At 40.0% G+C, this 23,159-nt stretch overlaps 1 protein-coding gene across 1 annotated transcript in view; it reads right to left on the bottom strand.

The window, feature by feature from the left end:
* The window catches only part of LOC106873650 (uncharacterized), a 39,916-nt gene that overhangs the window by 16,016 nt on the left and 741 nt on the right, over positions 1-23,159 (bottom strand). Inside the window, exons 2-5 of the mRNA XM_089346497.1 lie at positions 4,630-4,729; positions 2,561-2,668; positions 1,848-1,954; positions 761-941 (exon numbers count right to left, since the gene is read on the bottom strand). Coding sequence (XP_089202623.1) covers positions 761-941; positions 1,848-1,954; positions 2,561-2,668; positions 4,630-4,729 — 496 coding nt within the window. The remainder of the gene's footprint in view (positions 1-760; positions 942-1,847; positions 1,955-2,560; positions 2,669-4,629; positions 4,730-23,159) is intronic.

Here is a 23,159-nt window from a genome sequence, read left to right as displayed (position 1 = left end):
CCCATGCTAGCATGGAAGGCGGACATTAAATGATGATGATATATATATATACATATATATATATATATATATATATCGGAGTGGTTAGCGTTAGGAAGGGCATCCAGCTGTAGAAACTCAGCCAAATCAGATTGGAGCCTGGTGCAGCCATCTGGTTCACCAGTCCTCATCCAAATCGTCCAACCCATGCTAGCATGGAAGGCGGACGTTAAATGATGATGATATATATATATATATACATATATATATATATATATATATATATATATATATATATATATATATATATATATCGGAGTGGTTAGCGTTAGGAAGGGCATCCAGCTGTAGAAACTCAGCCAAATCAGATTGGAGCCTGGTGCAGCCATCTGGTTTCACCAGTCCTCAGTCAAATCGTCCAACCCATGCTAGAGAGGTAGCTTTGTGCCAAGTAATGGGCGGTTAAACTGTGATAGAGGGACAGAAGCAGGTGTCTTGCTGTATAGGAGATACATGGTTACAGAGAGAGAGAGAGAGGTAGTGGTGGTGAAAAATGTACCAGGGCTTACCCAAAGGTATACGAAGTTGAATACAAGCAGAGTTGCACAGAGGACTGAGAAGGGTGAGTGAGTAGGGAGTTCAGGAGGGTGTAGAAGAGAGCTGGGGAAGGGGAAAGCAGTGAATGGTGAAAACAGGTACACAGAAGAGCGATACACACAGACACACACACTGGGTGTTACCAAAACCATGCTACATTATCGAAAACGTCAGTTCTACTCACCAATCCAAGACTGTAATAACCAGGCAAATATTTCTCACATATAGATACCAGGCACCAAAAGGCTTGCTCAGCTGGCATGTGCATCAGTAACACGGCTGCGATGGGGCCCTGGGCTTGGCAGTAACCTTCTTGGGGGTTGTGTATTGTGTATGCTTTCAATATTCGAAATAGATCTTCCTGCCTGTAACAAAACAAATGGGACAGGTGTAAAACTCGAATGGCTCTCCAGCTTACCAGTTCCAGTCAAACCGTTAAATTCATTTCGGCATGGAAAGCAAATGCTAAACGAAAATGGTGATGATTACATATATATACATGTATACATACCGTAAATCCTCGAGTATAGTCCGCCCTTGAGTATAATACGCAGGGGATTTTTAGGTGGGCTGTACCTCTGAAAAACCTAAACCTTGTGTATAGTACGCACCCCTTCTCTAACTTGAGTCAAGGAGGTCTATATCACGTCCTTGGTTTGTAAACATATATACGGTAATGTCCTTTATTATTATTGTATATATAACATAATGCAAACGTGTAGCTTTTTTCTGCACTTTGTTTGCAGAAAATAAAGAAATAACAGTAATAACGTCAGTGAAAAATAAATATTAAGTAAATTGCCTTTCACATATTTATCACTTAGAAAATTTTGCTTAGAAACCCCACCCCAACTAACCATCACAAACAGACCTCTTTCTGAAGCAAATTCAAAGCAACTGTGTTTCACAAATAAAACTTAACCTAACAAACCCATTATTTTGTTGTTTTTACATAAACCACTACCCCCATTATCGCTCCATTTTTTTTTTATATGAATCACTACCCCATTATTGCCCCACTTTTCTTCAACGTCCCCTTGGAACTTTCCACTGCCCCCAGATTGGGGGGCAATACCGCCCACTTTGGGAACCACTGTTCTACATCATTTTTCTAATAATTATGATGAAGACGATGATGAGAATAATGGTGGTGATGAGGATCAACAATAATTATAATTAATTATAATGATGATGAAGATGGCGACGACAACAACGACGATGATGATAACATTAATTATGATAACGAAGATATTACATTAGAACAAACTTACCCATGCCCCCCACGCAGCGCAAATATTTCATGTAAAGGAAACTGCCTGTGTAAGTCTTTTTTAATATCTTCAATCCATTTGGGATCTCCAGCTTTGCTAAGGTACTCCTGTAGATGAAGAACAGCAGATGATGACAACAACAATAATAATAATGATAATAATAATAATAATAATAATAATAATAATAATAATAATAATAAGCCTTTCTACTAAAGGCACATGGCCTGAAATTTGGGGGGAGGACGGGAATAGGCGATTAGATCGACCCCAGTGTTTCACTGGTACTTAATTTATCGACCTCTGAAAGGATGAAAGGCGAAGTTGACCTTGGTGGAATTTGAAAACAGAACATAAAGACAGATTAAATGCCTATAAGCATTTTGGCCAGGGTGCAAGTGATTCTGCCAGATCACCGCTTTAATAATAATAATAATAATAATAATAATAATAATAATAACCATAATAATAATGGTTTCAAATTTTGGTGCAAGGCCACCAATTTCGGTGGGGGGGAATCAATTACATTGACCCGAGTACTCAAATGGTACTTATTTTATTGATCTCGAGAGGATGAAAGGCAAAGTCAACCTCGGCAGGTCTAAATTCTAGTGAAATCCATAGGTCTAAACAACAGTAGTATTATTCCCTTCATGGGACAGTCACATTAAGTTGACAGCGTACAACTACTTCGAAGAAAGGTTAATCAGACTTACATCGAATTTGCCAGCATTCTGGTCCATAAGGAAACTGCTTCCACACAGATGTTGCCACGCCCTGGCCCGCAGAGAGGGTGGGATTCCTTTTCGACACCTGACCTTCACCTGGAGGAGTAAGGAGAGCAACGAAAACATACAGAACCGTGGAAATGGGTAACAAGGGGGTGAAAGTTCAGGGGATTTGAGGTCAAGGGTGACACGCTTCTTTGGGGTGGGGTGGAGGGGGGTAAATTGGACCTAAATGATTTATGTGGTGTGCATGTATGTATGTGTGTGTGGGGGGGGGGAGAATGATGATATGTGGCTTAGTGGTTAAGGTGTTGCATTTAGGATCACAAGACTGTGGTTTCAATTCCAGGACCAGGTGATGCGTTATTGGACAGTCCCACTGAAGACCTGGTGCAGTAGTTAGGGTTCTTGCACCCATGGTCGTAAGATTCTAGTTTTCGTCCCAAGACATAATGCTGTATTATATTCTTGAGTAAAGCATAACCGTCATTATCATTTAACGTCCGTTGTCCATGCTGGCATGGGTTGGTCAGTTTGACCAGAGATGGTAAGCTGGAGAGCTGCACCAGGCTCCAGCCATCTGTTTCGGTATGGCTTCTATGGTTGGATACCCTCCCTAATGCCAGCCACTTTATAGAGTGAGCTGGGTGCTTTTACGTGGCACTATACGAGTGTTATTATGTGGCACCACCAGCACAAGCCAATCCTCTTCACCAGGGGTACCAACCTTAACACTTCTGCTTTGAAAGATGGGCCTTCTTGAGTACAACAAGGCACCAGGTATCTTGGTCCTTTCTCATCTTGTCTGAAAGGTACCAACCTTAACACTTCTGCTTTGAAAGATGGGCCTTCTTGAGTACAGCAAGGCACCAGGTATCTTGGTCCTTTCTCATCTTGTCTGAAAGGTACCAACCTTAACACTTCTGCTTTGAAAGATGGGCCTTCTTGAGTACAGCAAGGCACCAGGTATCTTGGTCCTTTCTCATCTTGTCTGAAAGGTACCAACCTTAACACTTCTGCTTTGAAAGATGGGCCTTCTTGAGTACAGCAAGGCACCAGGTATCTTGGCCCTTTCTCATTTTATCTGAAAGGTACCAGCCTTAACACTTCTGCTTTGGAGGATGGGTCTCAGTCCTTTGGCATCTCGTCTGAAAGGTTCAGAGTCCTGAGGTTATCCTTCAGTACTTTGTCCCATGTCTTCTTGGGTCTCTCACTTCCACATGTTCCATCTCCTGCAACCATTCAGTCAGGTATGTTTGTCTACATTAAAGCACGAGGGGGGATTGTCTACATTAAACCATGAAGGGGGAGGATTGTCTACATTAAACCATGAGAGAGGATTATCCGGAAATGGCAGGTGGTGTGTGTACCAAGGTGCCTAGCAACCGCTTAATTCAGAAAGAGAAACAAACAGGAACTTCCGCCAGTCGGTTATCTGTCCTGGTTACTTTAGTGTTGTAAAAAAAAAAAAAATTTTAATTTATTAATCAAAATTTATCAATTTAATGACCAAGACGGAGATTAAGAGCGAATTCTGACCATCCATGGATACTTCACAGTTTCAAAGTGATTCACGGCAGCCACCGATCTCTCACTTCCACATGTTCCATCTCCTTTGAGAGATCAGCACTTCTTTATGGACCTGTGTTGGCATCCATCTGCATTACATGACAAAACCAACAGTCTTCTCTCTTGCACACAGCATCTAATTCCTCTTATGCCAAATTTCTCTCTCAATACACTAGTATTTTGTAGAACATGTCTACTTACATTACACATCCAGTGGGGCATACTAACCTCATTCCTCTCCAACTTTCACATGTCCTCTACAATATAGCTCTATTTTTTAATATTTTTTTCGTGTTTCAAAACAAACTGGTGATCTGTAGCCCAATGGTTAAGTTGTTTTACACAATTGTAATAGTGGTGATCACAGTGGTTGTGGTGATGGTGGTGGTGGTGGTGGTGGTGGTGGCGTGTTAATGGTGGAAATGGAGGTGGTGGTGGTGGTGGTGGTGGTGAAAGGAAAATAATGAACAAGGAACAAAAGAACTTACTTTTTTAAATCGTTTCGTCATCCATTTCTCCCAGTTCTCAAACATGTCAATCCACTTCACTTCACGTTTTCGGATCATCTCCAGGGTCAGACGAGGAGTCCTGAGGAAGAGGAAGAAAAGAAAAGGAAACAATGATGAGACATGCCACCGTGGGGGATTCATTGCGATGACATTATACACAAGGGAGGTGCTGGGAAGTTCCTGGCTTTGGGTAAAAGAAAATACAGGAGGATCAGTTAGTTATGATTTTATTCAACATATTCCCTTAAAGCCAGGAATTTTTGCTCATGAAATTAACGCGCAAGTGGCTGAGCACTCCACAGACATGTGTACCCTTAACGTAGTTCCCAGGGAGATTCAGCGTGGCACAGGGTGTGACAAGGCTGGCCCTTTGAAATACAGGTACTGAGTACGCCGTAGACATGTGTACCCTTAACGTAGTTCTCCGGGAGATTCAGCAGGGCACATAGAATGCGACAAGGCTGGCCCCTTTGAAATACAGGTACTACTCATTTTTGCCAGCTGAGTGGAATGGAGCAATGTGAAAATGAAGTGTCTTGCTCAGGGACATAACACACTGCTGGGAATCCACATCCTGTGCCTTTAATGATAAGATGGCTCGTTTTATTGGTGTCAACAGCAAAACGTTGTTGAGAATCAATGAGCACAACAGAGGACAGTGAGAAAAACAAACAAACGATAAATGAGAACACAATAAGACAAGACATAATGTTATCAGGAATTGCAAAATCTTTCATGTTAGATGGACAAGCAAGAGATTTCCTATTAAATACTCTTCAGACAGAGATTCGAATAATTCTGATACATGCCTTACATCAACACAACGGCGACAGTAACTACATACTGGATTGTGATAATAGAATAAGCAGAAGTACTTCAAGAAGAAACAGCTGGAATTTACCCTACCTACAGTGTGTGTGTGTGCGTGCGTGCGTGTGTGTGTGTGTGTATGAGAAGAAGAAGCAGAAAAAGAAAATGGAGATTGGAAAGTTAATAATTGCTTATTTATTAGCAGCAAATATAATCCTCATTCCTTACAGCTGTTTCAATTTAATACTCAGTAAATATTAAATTTACATGACCTAAGCCTCTTCAGAGAGGAAAAAATATATATCCTTGGATATTTTATATGTGTTTATGGGAACACATATAAGACATCCAAGAGCATACTTTTTATGCTCAGGTCATAGAAATTATGCTTCATGCATTTTATCAACCCTGAGAGAAAGAAAGGCAAAGTTGACCTTGGCAGGATTTGAACTCAGAACGTAAAGACGGAAGGCCTTAAATTTTGTGAGAAGGAGCTGGTCGCTGGTCTATTACATGAGCCCCAGTACTCAACTGGTACTTATTTAATCAACCCTGAGAGAAAGAAAGGCAAAGTTGACCTTGGAGGAATTTCAACCTAGAATGTACCCCCTCCCCGGAAGAAAATGGCGAAGTTATAACTACAGTAGACAGTTCTTGAAAGTGGTGTTGTACAGTGGCACGGGGCCCCAAAGACATATGTTAAAGTAACAAGTTAGGGGTCTTTGTAACCACATGGCAATCAACGTAATTGCCTTCCACCATGTTGACTGGTGCCTCAACATGGACGGAAGTCAAATCAAAATCACCCACCCTCCCCACCTCACCCCCATCACAACACCACAACAATAACAGCAACAACGCAAAAATGTAATACACACAAAGACAAGAAAAAAAAACAAAATTAAAAAAAACCAAAGTAGTAACAGCCGGTAGTGGAGAATAGAGACGGTGGCTCTGTTAGGTGGTGGCGGTGAGAGGTAGATATCATGTAGTAGAGAATGGAAGGGGTTGCAGTGGCGCTGGTGGGGGAGTGGAAGACATCCTGTTGTAGAAGGTGGTGGGGGGGAGGGGGGAAGAGTGGTGGTGGTGGTGGTGACTGGGGGCTAGAGGAAGACATGTAAAAGACAAATGAAACAGCTGAAAGAAGAACATAGTTGACATTCCAGTGTGTTTAATTACAAGAGGAGCTACTGCAACCCAAACTACCTACAATGACAGACATAGCCATCGCCCCCCGCCACCACCACCACCACCACCACAACACTCTCTTTATGAATACATACAGACATATATAAATATATATATAATATACACTCATACACACACAACATCCGTTTCACTTCTCTTTCTCTCTCTATGTACACACACACACACATATATACATATATATATACACACACATACATATATATGAATGTATGCATACATACATACACATAAAAACTTACATTTTACTACTGTCTGTCTGTCTATCTTTTTCATTGTGTGTGTGTGTGTGTGTGTATGTATGTATTTACAGAGTGTCCACAAAGTCCACATTCTTGTATGTTTTTAACAGAATTGCTGGAAGTCCATCTGGGCCTGCTGTAGGGCTTGGGTTTATCTCGTCAAATATATATATACATATATATATATATATAAAATCAACATCATTATCATTTAGCATCCATCGTCCATGCTGGAATAGGTTGGATGGTTTTACTAGGGCTGGTAAGCTGAGGGGCTGCACCAAACTCCAGTCTCAGTTGTGTGTGAGTATATATAGATATGTGTATGTGTGTGTGTATATATATATATATATATATATATATATATATATATATATATACACACATACATACATATACATATGTGCCAGTAGCACGTAAAAACCACCATTCGAGCGTGGTCGCTGTCAGTGGTGGCTGACTGGCTCTCATGCCGGTGGCACATAAAAAGCACAATTCGAGCATAGTCGTTGCAAGTGTTGCCTGACTGGCTCCTGTGTCGGTGGCGCGTAAAAAGCAACATTCAAGTGTGATCGATGCCAGTACCGCCTGACTGGCCCTCATGCCGGTGGCACGTAAAAAGCACCAACTACACTCTTGGAGTGGTTGGCATTAGCATGGGTGTCAAGTTGTAGAAACTTTGCCAGATCAGATTGGAGCCTGGTGCAGCCTTCTGGCTTGCCAGCCCTCTGTCAAACCGTCCAACCCATGCCAGCATGGAAAGTAGATGTTAAACAATGATGATGATGATACATGTATGTGTGTATATATAGATTTGTGTGTGTGTGAGTGTATGTGTGTGCATATAGATGTCTGTGTGTGTGTGTGTGTGTGTGTATATATATATATATATATATATATATATATATATATTCAATAATAGGACGAATTCTTTTACAAGAATTTATCAAGTAGCTAGCGTGAAAAAAACCTCATAAGGGAATGCCCTTATATAAATATATATATATATATATAATTAATTCAATAATAGGATAAAATCTTTTATAAGAATTTTATCAAGTAGTTAGCATGAAAAAACTCATAGGGGAAAAAATCCATCATATCCACTAGAATATATTTATTTATATTTATATAAGGGCATTACTATAGAAGAATGCCTCACGCTATCTCCTCACGTTCGGTAAAAATGTGTTTATTATGGTAGTTTTAGCGTGAGGCATTCTTCTATAGTAATGCCCTTATATATATATATATATATATATATATATATATATATATAGATAGATAGATAAATAGATAGATACAGACACAGTATAAACCCTATATATTAAATATAGTTTGCCTCCGATTTATGAAGTCAAATGTGTGTGTGTGTGTACATATGTTTGTATACACACATTCACATATGTTTCTTATCTCTCCCTCAAAATTCTCCCCTCCCCCACTCCGCACACAAGTATTTTTTATGTGGGTGTTATATGCATACCTCTCTTTCTACATACACACAGACATACAACTGCATATAAAAGGGGATACATATAATGCTAACTATACAACAAACATGCCACACACACACATATATAAATATATACATATATATACATACACATCTATATACACACACATGCATATATATATACTTATATTTATACACACACACACAAATACATATCCACACATGCATATACACACATATGTACATACACACACACACATATATATATGCATTTATACACATATACATGTATATATATATATATATATATATATATATATATATATATATATATATATATATATATACACATATACATACACACATATGCATATATACACACACACACACATACACACACATACACAGACACACACACATACACACATAAATATGTGCATCTTATGTATCTACTTGAACATTATCAGATTTACTAAAATCTCTTCCAATTCCAACCTACTCAGACATTTTGGCAACCTAATCTACCAAACCAACGCCTCCGTTCACTTCCTTCAAAGCATTCTGCAAGCAAGCTACCAACTTTGGCAGTGGTTGTGCTTTAGCCCTAGGTCGGCCCTACGGGAGCTGGCCAACCTATGATCATTTTGATGGAGGTGACTAAGTAGCCTGCTTGGGAATCAAATGGGTTTGTGTTCAGTCCCACCGTGGAGCATGTTGAAGGTATGGGTGGCTTATGACAGCGCTAGGCCAATGAACTCTTTGTCGATAATACTTAGCAGATGGAAATTGTGAGGAAGCCTACTGTTTGTATGATTGCTTGAACATGTGTGTGTGTGTAACATTTGTAATTTCTTTTCCACCTTTGGACCATTCCCTTTCTCCTTTCCGACAAAGAGCCATGCTTGAAACATCAAACTCTCTCCAAGCATCAAGCTAATACTTTTCTTGCGCACGTCCTCATATTTGCTTTTTTAGTTTATTTCAATCGTTTGTGTAATTGAATTGGCTATATATATATATATATATATATATATATATATATATTCTAGAGTACGTTCTGCCTTATCTTCGAAACGTCTAGTTAGAATAGAGGCAGCTGACGAAGGATTAATTCCAAGTGGCTATCTGTTTTCCTATGTGTTCGTTCCGTGGTCTGTAGCTCATTGTTCTAATGTCCTGTACTCTGATATGCATCTATATACACATGTAGATGTAAGTATGTACATATATGTGTGTATACATGCATATATATTCTTTGTATTATATATATATATATATATATATATATATATGCACATACACATATATATGTTTGTGTCTCTGTGTTTGACACCCCCTTCCCATTGCTTGACAACCGACGTCGGTGTGTTTACAAAAGAGTCCGAAGGAATAAGTGCTAGGCTTACAAAGAATAAGTATGACCACTTTGGTGTAATAAATATCCTTTCCTGTACCTCCGTGAGGGCAGTCTCTCTCTCCGCCTAGTGTTAGCCATTGTGTAAACTCTGCTCTTAATAACCCCAGCATCACCTTTGCTGTGGGGGTAGTCATTGTGTGGCCTCTGGTGGTGGTGGTGGGGAGATCTTTGCTATCATTGTGTGTAACAGCTGGACGCTATTTATAGAAGGTCTGGCAACAAAAAAGTGAAAAGCTGTGGTGGTGGTGGTGGTGGTGGCGGCAGCGGAAGTGGTGGTGGTGGTGGTGGTGGTGACAGCATTGTTAAAGTAGTGTCAGTGTAATGGTTGTGATAAAGATGTAGTGGTGGTGTTGATGATGTTAGTGCCAAGGCTGCAGATGGTGGTTAAATTGATGTTATTGTAAGGATGGCAATGGTGTAGTGGTTTTGATGTTGAAGTGGTGGGGGTGGTGATGGTTGGGATGATTGTGTTGGTGGTGTTGATGGTTGGGTGGAGGCTGACTGGTGATGGTGGTGGTGTGCATGATTGTGGTTGTGGTAATGGTGGTGGTGGTGGTAGAGATGGTGGGGATGATAGTTGTAGTTGTTGTGGTGGTGGTGGTGGTATTGCTAACGTTGCTGCTTTCCTTTGTTGTTCAGCTTCCAATCAACCCTGTCCGAACTTCTCCCACCCTTTAAGGCAATCCAGTTCCTCAGAAGATAGAGATGCAAAGTTCAAGAAGGCTTTGACTAACATTTCTAGCAGGCTACAAGACCACATAGAGGGAAGGGGGGGGGGGGGTTGGCTGATTGTGTAACGATGGTGGTGTAAGTGTTTGGCAACTGGTGGTGGTGGTGGTGGTGGTGGAGGTAAGAATGGTAATAAAGGCAGGGCCATGTTGGTTGTGATGATGACAGTAAGAATGGGGACAGTGGTGGGGATAATGCCTGTTACTTTGGTGATGATGATGAAAAGAATCAGTGATGATGATGATGGTAGTGATGATGATGATGGTAGTGATGATGATGATGATGATGATAGTGATGATGATGATAACAATGATGGTGGTGGTAGTGATGATGATGATGATGATAACAATGATGGTGGTGGTAGTGATGATGGTGATGATGGTGGTGGTGGTGGTCATGGCAGTGAACAAAATAATGGTAGCCCTGTATGGAGAAAAAAAAAACAAAAACAAAGCAAGAGAAACACAGAAACTAAGAAGAAAGGTCATTAATCCAGCACTTCGTCAAAAGCAATCAGCTAATGAGTGACTCCACCACCCTACCTGCTCTGACACAAATACACACACACACACACACAGCTGCTTTTATTATCTATGTGTGTGTGTGTGTGTGTGTAATAAAATAAGCACACACATTAAGTAGACAAATGTGTGTATGCACATACATATATATATATACACACACACACACCTTATAAGTACATTTACCAAGATGTGTGTGTATCAAAATATATATATTGGATATTTTACACACACACACACATGTAGAGTGACCATCTAGCTGAGAGACGTTCTAGTCTCTCTCCCTCCACTTTTTTTCTCTCCTTATCTTTTCTTTCTGCAGAAGAGCATATGCTCAAAATGTAAAACAAACTTTCCCTTTTATTTTTCCTTAGCATAAACTTAATACACTGTTTGTTTAATCTCTTTTGAAGTTTTGTACTTATCATCATCATTTTACGTCTGTTGTCCATGCTGGCATGGGTTGGACAGTTTGACAACCAGTGTTGGTGTGTTTACATCCCTGTAACTAAGTAGTGGGGTGCAACTCCTTCAAAAAAAAAATATAAAAATAATAAAAGATGAAGTCAGAGCTGTAAGGTCTGCGGTTGATGGGATGTGGGACTTGTTGATTGAGCAACAACAGGTGGGTGTGAAGGCCCTGGGAGTGTTGTTGAGTCAGGTAGGCTTATGATGGGAGAAATATCAGAGAAAAGACAATGAGAAAGATGGAGAAGGGAGAAGGGGAGAATGGAGGAGACAAAGAGTGACGTAGAACGTAGAGAGAGAGAGAGAGAGGGGGAGATAAACACAGGCAAAGAGAGCGAGCGAGCGAGAAGAGAAGCGAAGCGCAAGGGAGAATAAAGGTGAGAAGCAAGGAAGAACAAAGGCGAGGAGTACATGTAGGGTGAGAGGGGGAGGAGAGAGGCAGAGGACTTGAAAACAGATTAAAAACAAAGGAGTTACAATGACGCACGGAACAGTCGTCGTCATGGTGGTGGTGGTGGTGGACCTGTTTTACACTGGGATAGCAGTGATATTGGCTGTGGGGGGGTGGAGGGGAGGAGAAGAGAATCTGTGCAGTAGTAGTGATCAGGGTGAAGAGAGAGAGAGAGAGAGAGAGAAAGAATACTGTTCGTGGTGGGGATTGTGGAAGCAACAGTTGGGGGTGGAGGGCGCCATCTATATTATACATTGGCGGTGATGGGGAGGGAGGGTTGTGATGATGGTAGTAACGGTAGTTTAGAATGGTGATGGTAGTGGCGGTGGCGGGTTGTGGCAGTGATGCTGGTAGAGGTGGAGGCGGTGGTAATGCTGATAGTGATGGTGGTGGTGGTGGTGGTGGTGGTGGTAAATGGTGTTGATACTTGTGGTGATGGCAGTGGTAGCGGTGGTGGTGGCGATGAATGGTGGTGGTGGCGGTGAATGGTGGTGGTGGCGGCAGCGGTGATGGCGGTGATAATACGGTGGTGGTGGTTGGTTGGTTGGAGATGGCAGAGTTGGTGGTGGAGAAATTCAAGAAGGTAAGACACTGGGTCAGGTCGTCGTCGTCATCATCATCATCATCATCGTCGTCGTCATCACCAGCACTGTGGGGTGGGGTGTAGGTGATGATATAACGCAGGTAAGATTTGGTCATCAGTCATTGTTGTCCTTGGTGGTCGTGGCGGTGGTGGTGATGCAGAAGTGCATTAGGTGATAATACAGGTGAGACTTATACGTGGTGGTGGTGGTGGTGAAAGGGAGGGTGGTTATCACAGGACTGCCAATAGCCGTGGGGGGGGAGGGTGACAAGAGGTGGCAATACTGTTATTAGCAGTGGTGGAGATAATGAAGGGACAGATGGGGAAGGAGGGGGCGATGATGATGGTGTTGCTGTTGTTGTTGTTGGTGGTGGTGGTGGTGGTGGTTATTTGGAAGTGTTTCATTATATGGAAGTTGCTGCGGGGGGGGGGGATACTATCTACGGTTAAGGGGGTCACACGTTTGAAATGATCTTCTCCACCCCCTTCGAATGCCATTCTACCCTCGAAAGTGGTCATTACTAAGGATGCAAAGGCAGCTCAGTGAGGAACAAAAGCAGCAAAACACCAAACATGAGTGTGAGTGAGAGCGTGAGTGAGGTTATTTCGGGTTATCTTTACAAATACACAACACATTAGAACAATAAGCAGATGTCAATTTTTAAATAGAGCAAGATATATATATGTATAATATAAATTATGTATATGTATATATATATATATATATATATATATATATATATATATAGGCGCAGGAGTGGCTATGTGGTAAGTAGCTTGCTTACCAACCACATAGTTCTGGGTTCAGTCCCACTGCGTGGCATCTTGGGCAAGTGTCTTCTACTGTAGCCTCGGGCCGACCAAAGCCTTGTGAGTGGATTTGGTAGATGGAAACTGAAAGAAGCCCGTCGTATATATGTATATATATATATATATATATATATATATATATATATATGTGCGTTTGTGTGTCTGTGTTTGTCCCCCTAGTATTGCTTGACAACTGATGCTGGTGTGTTTATGTCCCCGTCACTTAGCGGTTCGGCAAAAGAGACCGATAGAATAAGTACTAGGCTTACAAAGAATAACAGAAAAACAATAACAAAAAAACAACAAAGTGAGGACGTGATACGGATAGTGTTATTGGACGCTCGGGAAAGGAAAGAGAGAGTGTATGACGTTTCGGGCGTAGCCCTTCGTCGGAAAGATGGAAAGTTCGGAGAATGGAAGAACGGAGAAAGAGGAAAATGGTACCGATGCCCACGAGGTTACATATGCATATATATACATAAATATATGTACATACTTACATCTACACGTTTGTATATATGCATATGTAGGCACATATGATCCAGTGCCCACATGTGCATATATACATACCTGTAGATGTATGTACACATACGTATGTATATATGCATATATATATATATAATTTATATTATTATATGATTGAATGCTACGCATCCTCTTCCAAGTATGTTTTATAGTTTTATATATATATATATATATATATGTATATCATCATCATCATCATCATCATTTAACGTCCCTCTTTCCATGCTAGCATGGGTTGGACGATTTGACTGAGGACTGGTGAAACCAGATGGCTGCACCAGGCTCCAATCTGATTTGGCAGAGTTTCTACAGCTGGATGCCCTTCCTAACGCCATATATATATGTGTGTGTGTGTGTATGTATGTGTGCCTGTGTTTGTCCCCCCAACATCGCTTGACAACCGATGCTGGTGTGTTTATGTCCCCGTAACTTAGCGGTTCGGCAAATAAGACCGATAGAATAAATACTAGGCTTACAAAGAATAATTCCCGGGGTCGATTTGCTCGACTAAAGGTGTTGCTCCAACATGGCCGCAGTCAAATGACTGAAACAAGTAAAAGAGTAAAAGAATCCATCCGCGTGTGTGTGTGTGGGTGTCACCAAACCCTCAGCTGTTTCCAAGCAATATAATATTTTCCTAAGGTGCGACTTGTTTTCACAGAAGATTGGAAATGAATAACATTACTTGAATGTGGATGACAATTGCTTACAACCATCATGGGATGACAGAACAAATATAAACAAACACACCCACCCATATATACATAAATATACACATACAGACATATATACACACACACACACACACACACACTGACATATATACACACACACACAGACACATATATACACACACACAGACATATATATACACACACAGACATATATACACACACACACATAGATATATATATACACACACACACAGACATATATATATACACACACACACATAGACATATATACACACACATAGACATATATACACACATATATATATAATTATATATATATATGTGTGTGTGTGTGTATGTATATATATATATATATATATATATATATATATATATATATATATATATATATTTACAGTGAATTCATGCATAAACATCAGATAATATAGCTACAGCAATTAAGAGTTTAATTAATAACACATCGTTAAACTCTAATACATTATATAACAATATAATATTGACAGAATAAACTTGCATGCATCTAAAGCATCACGCTAAAAAATCGTTTCTTGTTCTTTTGTTTTTTTCAAGCATTCATTTTTTTTTTTTACCCTAAAGAAAAGATAACTCATCACTTTTAAAATGAATATGTCTGTCAATTGAGGTGGTATGCGTTTTTAATCTATTGAAACAGCTGTAGAGTACAATTGATAATTACTACTGGAATTCATCCTTTCCTGCTTCTTATTCTAAAAATGTGTGTGTATATATATATATATATATATATATAAGAATTTAAGGATTGGAGAAAACGCATGTTATAATTGCATACTTTATTCCTACATATGTTTCAAAGGATTACAACTTGTGTGATCCATAGGGATCTTTGATATTAAAATTGTAACCTTCTCATCAGGGAAAGCATGGGAATCATCTTAAACGTAAGACATTATGACCGATTATGAAAACAATAGATGGATAAGGTTATGACTTGATTCATTTGAAAAAAACGTTTTTTTTTCAAATGAATCAAGTCATAGCCTTATCCATCTATTGTTTTCATAATCGGTCATAATGTCTTACGTTTAAGATGATTCCCATGCTTTCCCTGATGAGAAGGTTACAATTTTATTTTAATTATTAATTTTTCTATATGTGATAGTGGATTTTCATCGATGAGTTCTTGAAAATTGGTTATTTTCCCTAAAACTATATATATATATATATATATATATATATATATATATATACACACACACACATATATATACACACACATATATATATACACACATGTATATACACACACACATGTCTATGTATCTGTCTATATGTCCATCCATCTATCTATCTGTCTATCTATCAATCTATCTGTCTGTCATGTCTATCTACCTATATCTATTTATCTATCTGTCTATCTACCTATATCTATCTATCTATCTGTTTATCCATATATCTATCCATCCATCCATCTATCTGTCTCTGTCCATCCATCCATCCATCCATCCATCCACCTATCTATCTATCTCCTTGGCGCCCAGTCCTACACAACCAGGCATTTTTAAATTTGTTTTCCGGCAACGCAACACCTGCCCCTACATTAACAACACTACAACCGTCACTGATATCAAGTCACAGTATCGTATTACCTAAAAATTTCTGTTGCACATCGTCTAACCTTATGTATATTGTATCATATTCACACTGTGTGACACACTTTATATCGGAGAAACAGATTGATGCTTTGCCAATCATTGTCAGGTCACAGTGCTGCCACTGTTCTACGCATGACAAAGAGACCAGAGACCAGTGACCACAGCCAACTACAAAAGCATCTAGCATAGCATCCCAACGACTGGCTGCATCAGTTAAGAGAACTTGGATGACGACGATGATATCATTTAATATCACATAATATCTGTCTTTGTGGCCGTTGCCAGTACCGCCTGACTGGCCTTTGTGCGGGTGACACGTAAAAGCACCCACTACACTCTCTGAGTGGTTGGCGTTAGGAAGGGCATCCAGCTGTAGAAACTCTGCCAAATTTAGATTGGAGCCTGGTGCAGCCATCTGGTTTCACCAGTCCTCAGTCAAATCATCCAACCCATGCTAGCATGGAAAGCGGACGTTAAACGATGATGATGATGATGATGATCCGTCTTCCGTGCTAACCATAGTCCGTAACGTTCAAAAGGACTAAGTCATAGAATGACACTAGATTCTAACGTCTGCTTCAGCATGGTTTCTATGGCCAGATATCCTTCCTAACAGCAACCACTTTACATACAGACCAAACTGGCAGCGCTGTTAGACATGATTCTGGGAGCAGAGGATGTGAGCACACCCTCTAGAATTTTTGTGGGGGGCAAAAATCAAAAATTTGCACTCCTACTTACTTTTCTGAAAAATGTTCTTTAAAAAATAGCTCAAAGTCAAGTTTCTTCATGAAAATCAAAAATAGATAATAAAAAAAAAATTTTTTAAAAAAAGGCAAGACTTTGTAAAACTTTTGGGGTCTGGCTTTGCACTCGCTCCGCAAATTTCATTCCCAGCCCAGTGCTGTTTGACCATCAACCAGAGTGCTTCGCAGTATCTATTTCCTGTGTTCTGTGCTCGAGTTCAGATCCTAGCAGGGTCAATTTTTACCTTCACAAAAGTATCAGTCCAAGGTGGTTGATTGGAAGAGCTGCAAGACTGAATGCCTTTTGGTATTTCTTCTAGCCCTTCATGTTCAAAGCCCAAGTCCTGTCATGGCCCACATGAGTAGTGGACTTAAGCTGGTACCCAGTTTAACACCACCTTCTCCCAAGCATTCAGACTAAGTCCTTCGTTTGGGGACATCTTCACCAACTCCCTTCTCACAACCTCTCCAACGCATCTCTATAATGAGTCACCTGACCAAAACTTATCCCCATTACCATTTTAATCTTTAGCATGCTGAAGGTGAACCATGTTGCCTGCAGCTACAAGGAAGAAAACTCTTACAGTGACATAATGCACCTTCTGCGTGCTAAAGGTTAACATCCATTCTCATATGCATGGACAGAATTTAATGAGGCAAATTTTCTACAGCCAGATGCCCTTCCTGTCGCCACTCCTTACCTGTTTCCAGCACTGCCTTTAGTTGAGAAAATCAACCCCAGGACTTATTCTTTGTAAGCCTAGTACTTAATCTATCAGTCTCTTGCCAAACCGCTAAGTTACGGGGACGCAAACACACCAAGAATAATTGTCAAGCGATGGTGGGGGGAAAAACACACACACATATATGACTGGCTTCTTTCAGTTTCTGATGATGAGGAGGAGGTGGAAAAAATATATATATATATATATATATATATATAATTTATATAAGGGCATTACTATATAGTAATGCCACACGCTTAGAGGGACTAAATAAGTCAAAACTACCAAAAAATAAGCACATATTTACCGAAAGCCTCTTTCACGGATATATAAGGATGAACAGAAGTCATCGTACTTTGTTGGGTACATCGGGGTATGTTGATTTTTGTTTATTTTTTATGTGTCTCGACCATACGTGCACTGATGAATAAAAGATGCAGCTTACTTCATTGCTGCATTAATTATGAAACCAGTGGTTTGCCGTTAAGTTAAATGTTTTTAGGAGGTTAATTTTTTAAAGTTGCATTTCCTCGCTTTCGGTAAATATGTGCTTATTTTTTTGTAGTTTTTGACTTATTTAGTCCATCTAAGCATGTGGCATTACTATATAGTTAATGCCCTTATATAAATTATATATATTTATGGAAAAAAACGATGGGTTTTTTCCTTATGGGGTTTTTTCACGCTGACTACTTGATAAATTCTTATAAAGATTTTATCCTATATTATATATATATCATCATCATCGTTTAACGTCCGCTTTCCAAGCTAGCATGGGTTGGACGATTTGACTGAGGACTGGTATATATATATATATATATATATAATACAAAAAATATATATGCATGTATACACACATATATGTATATACTTTCATCTACATGTGTATATAGATACATATCAGGGTACAGGATGTTAGAACAATGAACTACAGACAACGGAACGAACACATAGGAAAACAGAAAGCCACTTGGAATTATTCATCAGCTGCCTCTATTCTAACTCGACGTTTCATATATATATATATATATATATATATATGTGTGATGGACTTCTTTCCAGTTCTGTCAACTAAATCCACTCAAAAGGGTCTCTGGTGAGCCCAGAGCTATAGTAGAAAACACTCTCGCAAGGTGCCATGCAGTGGGACTGAAACCAAAACCATATGCTTGGGAAGCAAACTTCTAACAAAACAGCTACACTTGCCCCAATATAAAACATATACTTTATATATATATATATATAGATAGATAGATATATATATATATATATATATATATATAGATATGTATATTATACACATGTAGTTATTTTTTTTTAATATGCTCTACTTTCATGAAGTGAGTTATGCAACTTATCACTTCTTAGCAAACAAACAAAGTAATATATATATATATATATATATATATATATATATACATATATATATATATATATATATATATATATATATATATATATATATAAATCTTGATAAGTGTGTATGTTTCATATTCATAGACATTTATTAATATATATTTATTAATACACACACACACACAAATAGAAAAATTATATCTCATCTACTTAATCTAATCATTTCGGGGGGGGGGGGGGGTATATCTATCTAGGACTCCCAGCTACCCCTTTTCCTGCCCATTTCCTCAAATCTTCAACACCCTATTTCGTAATCTGTTCCTCCATATCTTGTTACCAAAATAATTTAGGTGGAGTGTAATATCTTGTGAAGCCACCCCCTCAAAAAAGTGCTGTATGTATGCTAAGCTAATGAACATATCTCCATAGGGTCATTCACCTGCAAGAAACAACAGCCAAGTCACACTCATATCATATAATAGCATCCTAAAAGTGGAACACTACACAGGGGTATATTATTTTTATATTTACTTTCTTTTTCATGCTGGCATTGGTTAGATCAGTTCTCAACCATTTTTTATCAATGAACCCCTTCGATTACTATTTCATTCTGGTGGACCCCCATAGCCATTTGATGTTTAAGAATTAGTTTTATAGAAACTTCTTTCAAAATTCCTATTTTGTTTTTCACACATTAACTTGTGTAGGTTGAACAATGTAGAATGGTAGAGAAAGAAACCCAGCTGTTTCTTGCAATACATACCAATACATACATCTAAAGCAGGGGTTCTCAACCATTTATCTATGGACCCCTCTGATTACTATTTTATTCTGGTGGACCCCCCCCCCCCCCATAGCCATTTGATGTTTTAAAAAATGCTTAAAAAAGCATGACATTATGCCAGAGGTCTCGGTCATTGCCTCCGTGAGGCCCAATGCTCGAAAGGAACTCAACTACTTTGCCTCCCTGAGGCCCAACGCTCGAAAGGAACTCAGCCACTTTGCCTCTGTGCGGCCCATGTTGATACATGTGTGTGTGTGTGTGTCTACGAGTGCATGTGTGACAAGGTCAGCTTGCCTTTCATCTTTTCATGTTCGATAAAATAAAGTACCAGTCAAGAAAATGGTCTGATGGCATCGACCACCATATTTGGTAGCATAAAAGACTCAAGGGAATATTAGGTGCGCCCTAATTTCAACAGCTAGTATTTAGGGGTGCATGATAATGGAACAGCATTAAGATAAGCAGAGAAGCTTAAGAATGTTAGAGCCATATTCAAGAGTGATAGGAAGCTGAACTGGGAGCTGGAATTGCAGGTGCACATACTGTAATGTTCCAGAGTCAACATCCGGTCCTAAGAAGAGGTTGGTAAAAAAAGAAGTGAAACTTGCTATCTTCAATTTGGTTTTCATGTCTATCCTCACTCACCTATGGTCATGAATGTTAGGTACACATGCCAGCATGGAAAACAGACATTAAAGGATGATGATGATGATGATGATGATGATGACCACAAGAGTATAATCATGAATACAAGTGGTAGAAATGGGGTTCTTCCAGAGGCGATCTTCATCATCATCATCATTGTCGTTTAACGTCCGCTTTCCATGCTAGCATGGGTTGGACGATTTGACTGAGGACTGGTGAAACCAGATGGCTACACCAGGCTCCAATCTGATTTGGCAGAGTTTCTACAGCTGGATGCCCTTCCTAACGCCAACCACTCAGAGAGTGTAGTGGGTGCTTTTACGTGTCACCCGCACGAAGGCCAGTCAGGCAGTACTGGCAAAAGCCACGCTCAAAACAGTGTATTTTACGTGCCACCTGCACAGGAGCCAGTCCAGCAGCACTGGCAACGAACTCGCTCAAATGTCTTTTCACATGCCAGGAGGATGGGACGTTGGTAACGATCATGCTCAAATGGCGCTATTTATGTGCCCCTGGCACGGAAGCCAGACAGCTGGTGCTCTGGCAACGATCACGCTCAGACGGTGATCTACTGGTACAGGTGCCATTACAATTTCGCTTTCGCTTGCCCCAACAGGTTTTCACAAGTAGTGTTGAATGAAGAGATTTGGCATGGGTAAAGGATAACATGTGCTCCCTGACCCACAGGTTGATAAAGCCAGTTTCCCAGAATCTGTGGTGTAATATATACCTTCACTGAATGGGACGCCAGTTCATCATAGGAATAACGAAGTGTTTTGTTCAGGAAACAGTTATTAGCATGAGTGATAGAGGCATCAGTTATGGCTCTCAGTAGTTTAAGTTCAAATCCTAGTGAGATCAACTTTACCCTTCATCCTTGCAGGATCAATGTATACAGCTCTATTGGAATTATCTACATTAAACCATGAAGGGGGAGGATTGTCTACATTAAAGCACGAGGGGGATTGTCTACATTAAACCATGAAGGGGGAGGATTGTCTAAATTAAACCATGAGGGGGGATTGTCTACATTAAACCATGAGAGAGGATTATCCGGAAATGGCAGGTGGTGTGTGTACCAAGGTGCCTAGCAACCGCTTAATTCAGAAAGAGAAACAAAAATTGGCTGCGTTATGTTTCTGGAACTTTCTACAGAACAAAACCATCCTAGGATGTGTGATACAACAGAGAACTGAAATAAATAAAGAAAGAAACAAATAGGAAGATGAAAGCTGTTGTCTGAGGTGGTGGCCGCAGCTGGCAGCTGTAATGGTGGATTTGGCTGCTATTTCTAACAGACAGTCGACCATGTGGAGGCCACACTTATTGGCGTTAATAACATTAGTGAGGTATTGGTCACACATAACAAACATACCTGACTGAATGAATCAATGGACGAATAAATGAACTTTATGATATCTCATTCCCTTCAGCGCATCTCTATGCAGTTGTGACGTGGAGGCGCGTGGCTTAGTGGTTAGGGGTGTCAGCACCATGATCGTAAGATTGTGGTTTCGATTCCTGGACCGGGCGACGCGTCGTGTTCTTGAGCAAAACACTTCGTTTTCACCGTTGCTCCAGTCCACTCCGCTGGCAAAAAATGAGTAACGCTGCGATGGACTGGCGTCCCGTCCAGCTGGGGAACACATACGCCATTGAAACCGGGAAACCGGGCCCATGAGCCTGGCTAGGCTTTATTTAAAAGGGCGCATTTATTTATGGAGTTTAGACAACTAAAATAGTATGATCCGTCTGCCTATGTCTTCCCCTCTCTCTCTCTCTCCGTCTCTCTTTTGAAAGGTTAAATTGAAATAATCACAAAAACACCAGCGGTAACAACAAAAGCCTATTGAATACGATAAAGCTTAATGAGAGGAGAAGGGGTGACGGGAAAAAATTCCTTAAAAATGTCAAATGAAAAAACAACAAAAGGAGAGACAAAAAGGGCATGTTTTCGGGTAGCTAAGTGACGTCCGCGGGTATACATGTTTGTGGGGTTTTTTTTTTGTTTGTTGGGTGTTTTTCTATGACGGGTACTATACTCAAGTTGAGGTACTTTACTCCCGATCACTTGACGTTGGTGTGCAATCTGCGGGGCTTCTCATCACAATTTAGCACCCACTTTTATTATTATTTTTTTCCCCCCCAATGCTCACACAATTCAGACAGAAATCGTCGAAACAGATTTTTAATCAACTGGATGCTCTTTCTGTTGCCAACCTTTACCTGCTCGAAGGAAGGGTAATATTTCCCTATAGCTTAACATGTTTTTCCACGGAAGATCGGAAACCAACAACATCACCTGTATGACGGTGATGCTCATTTACAAACATCACATGATCACTAGACAAGGGCGCACACACACACAAACACATACATTTACACATCTACACACACACACACACACACACACACGCGCGCGCAAGACGGGTTTCTTTCCCGTTTCAATCAACAAAATCCATTCGCAAGGCTTTGATCGGTCCAGAGGCTTTTGTAGAAGACACTTGTCCAAGGCACCTGACAGTGGGACTGAACCCAAAACCACGTGATTGAGAAACAAGCTTCTTAATCACACAGCCACGCCTGAGTATATAATACACACACACACACACACACACACACACACGCGCGCACACGCACTAACTTTAGTCACTGGACCGCAGCCTTGCTAGGGCCCCAGATTCAAGAGTCTAGTGAATCATCTCA

Source organism: Octopus bimaculoides, chromosome 30 (assembly GCF_046866305.1).
Source record: "Octopus bimaculoides isolate indiv1 chromosome 30, ASM4686630v1, whole genome shotgun sequence".
NCBI classification, from domain to species: domain Eukaryota; kingdom Metazoa; phylum Mollusca; class Cephalopoda; order Octopoda; family Octopodidae; genus Octopus; species Octopus bimaculoides.
The sequence above is the reverse complement of the archived record's forward strand: the minus strand, read 5'-3'. Positions and strand labels throughout refer to the sequence as shown.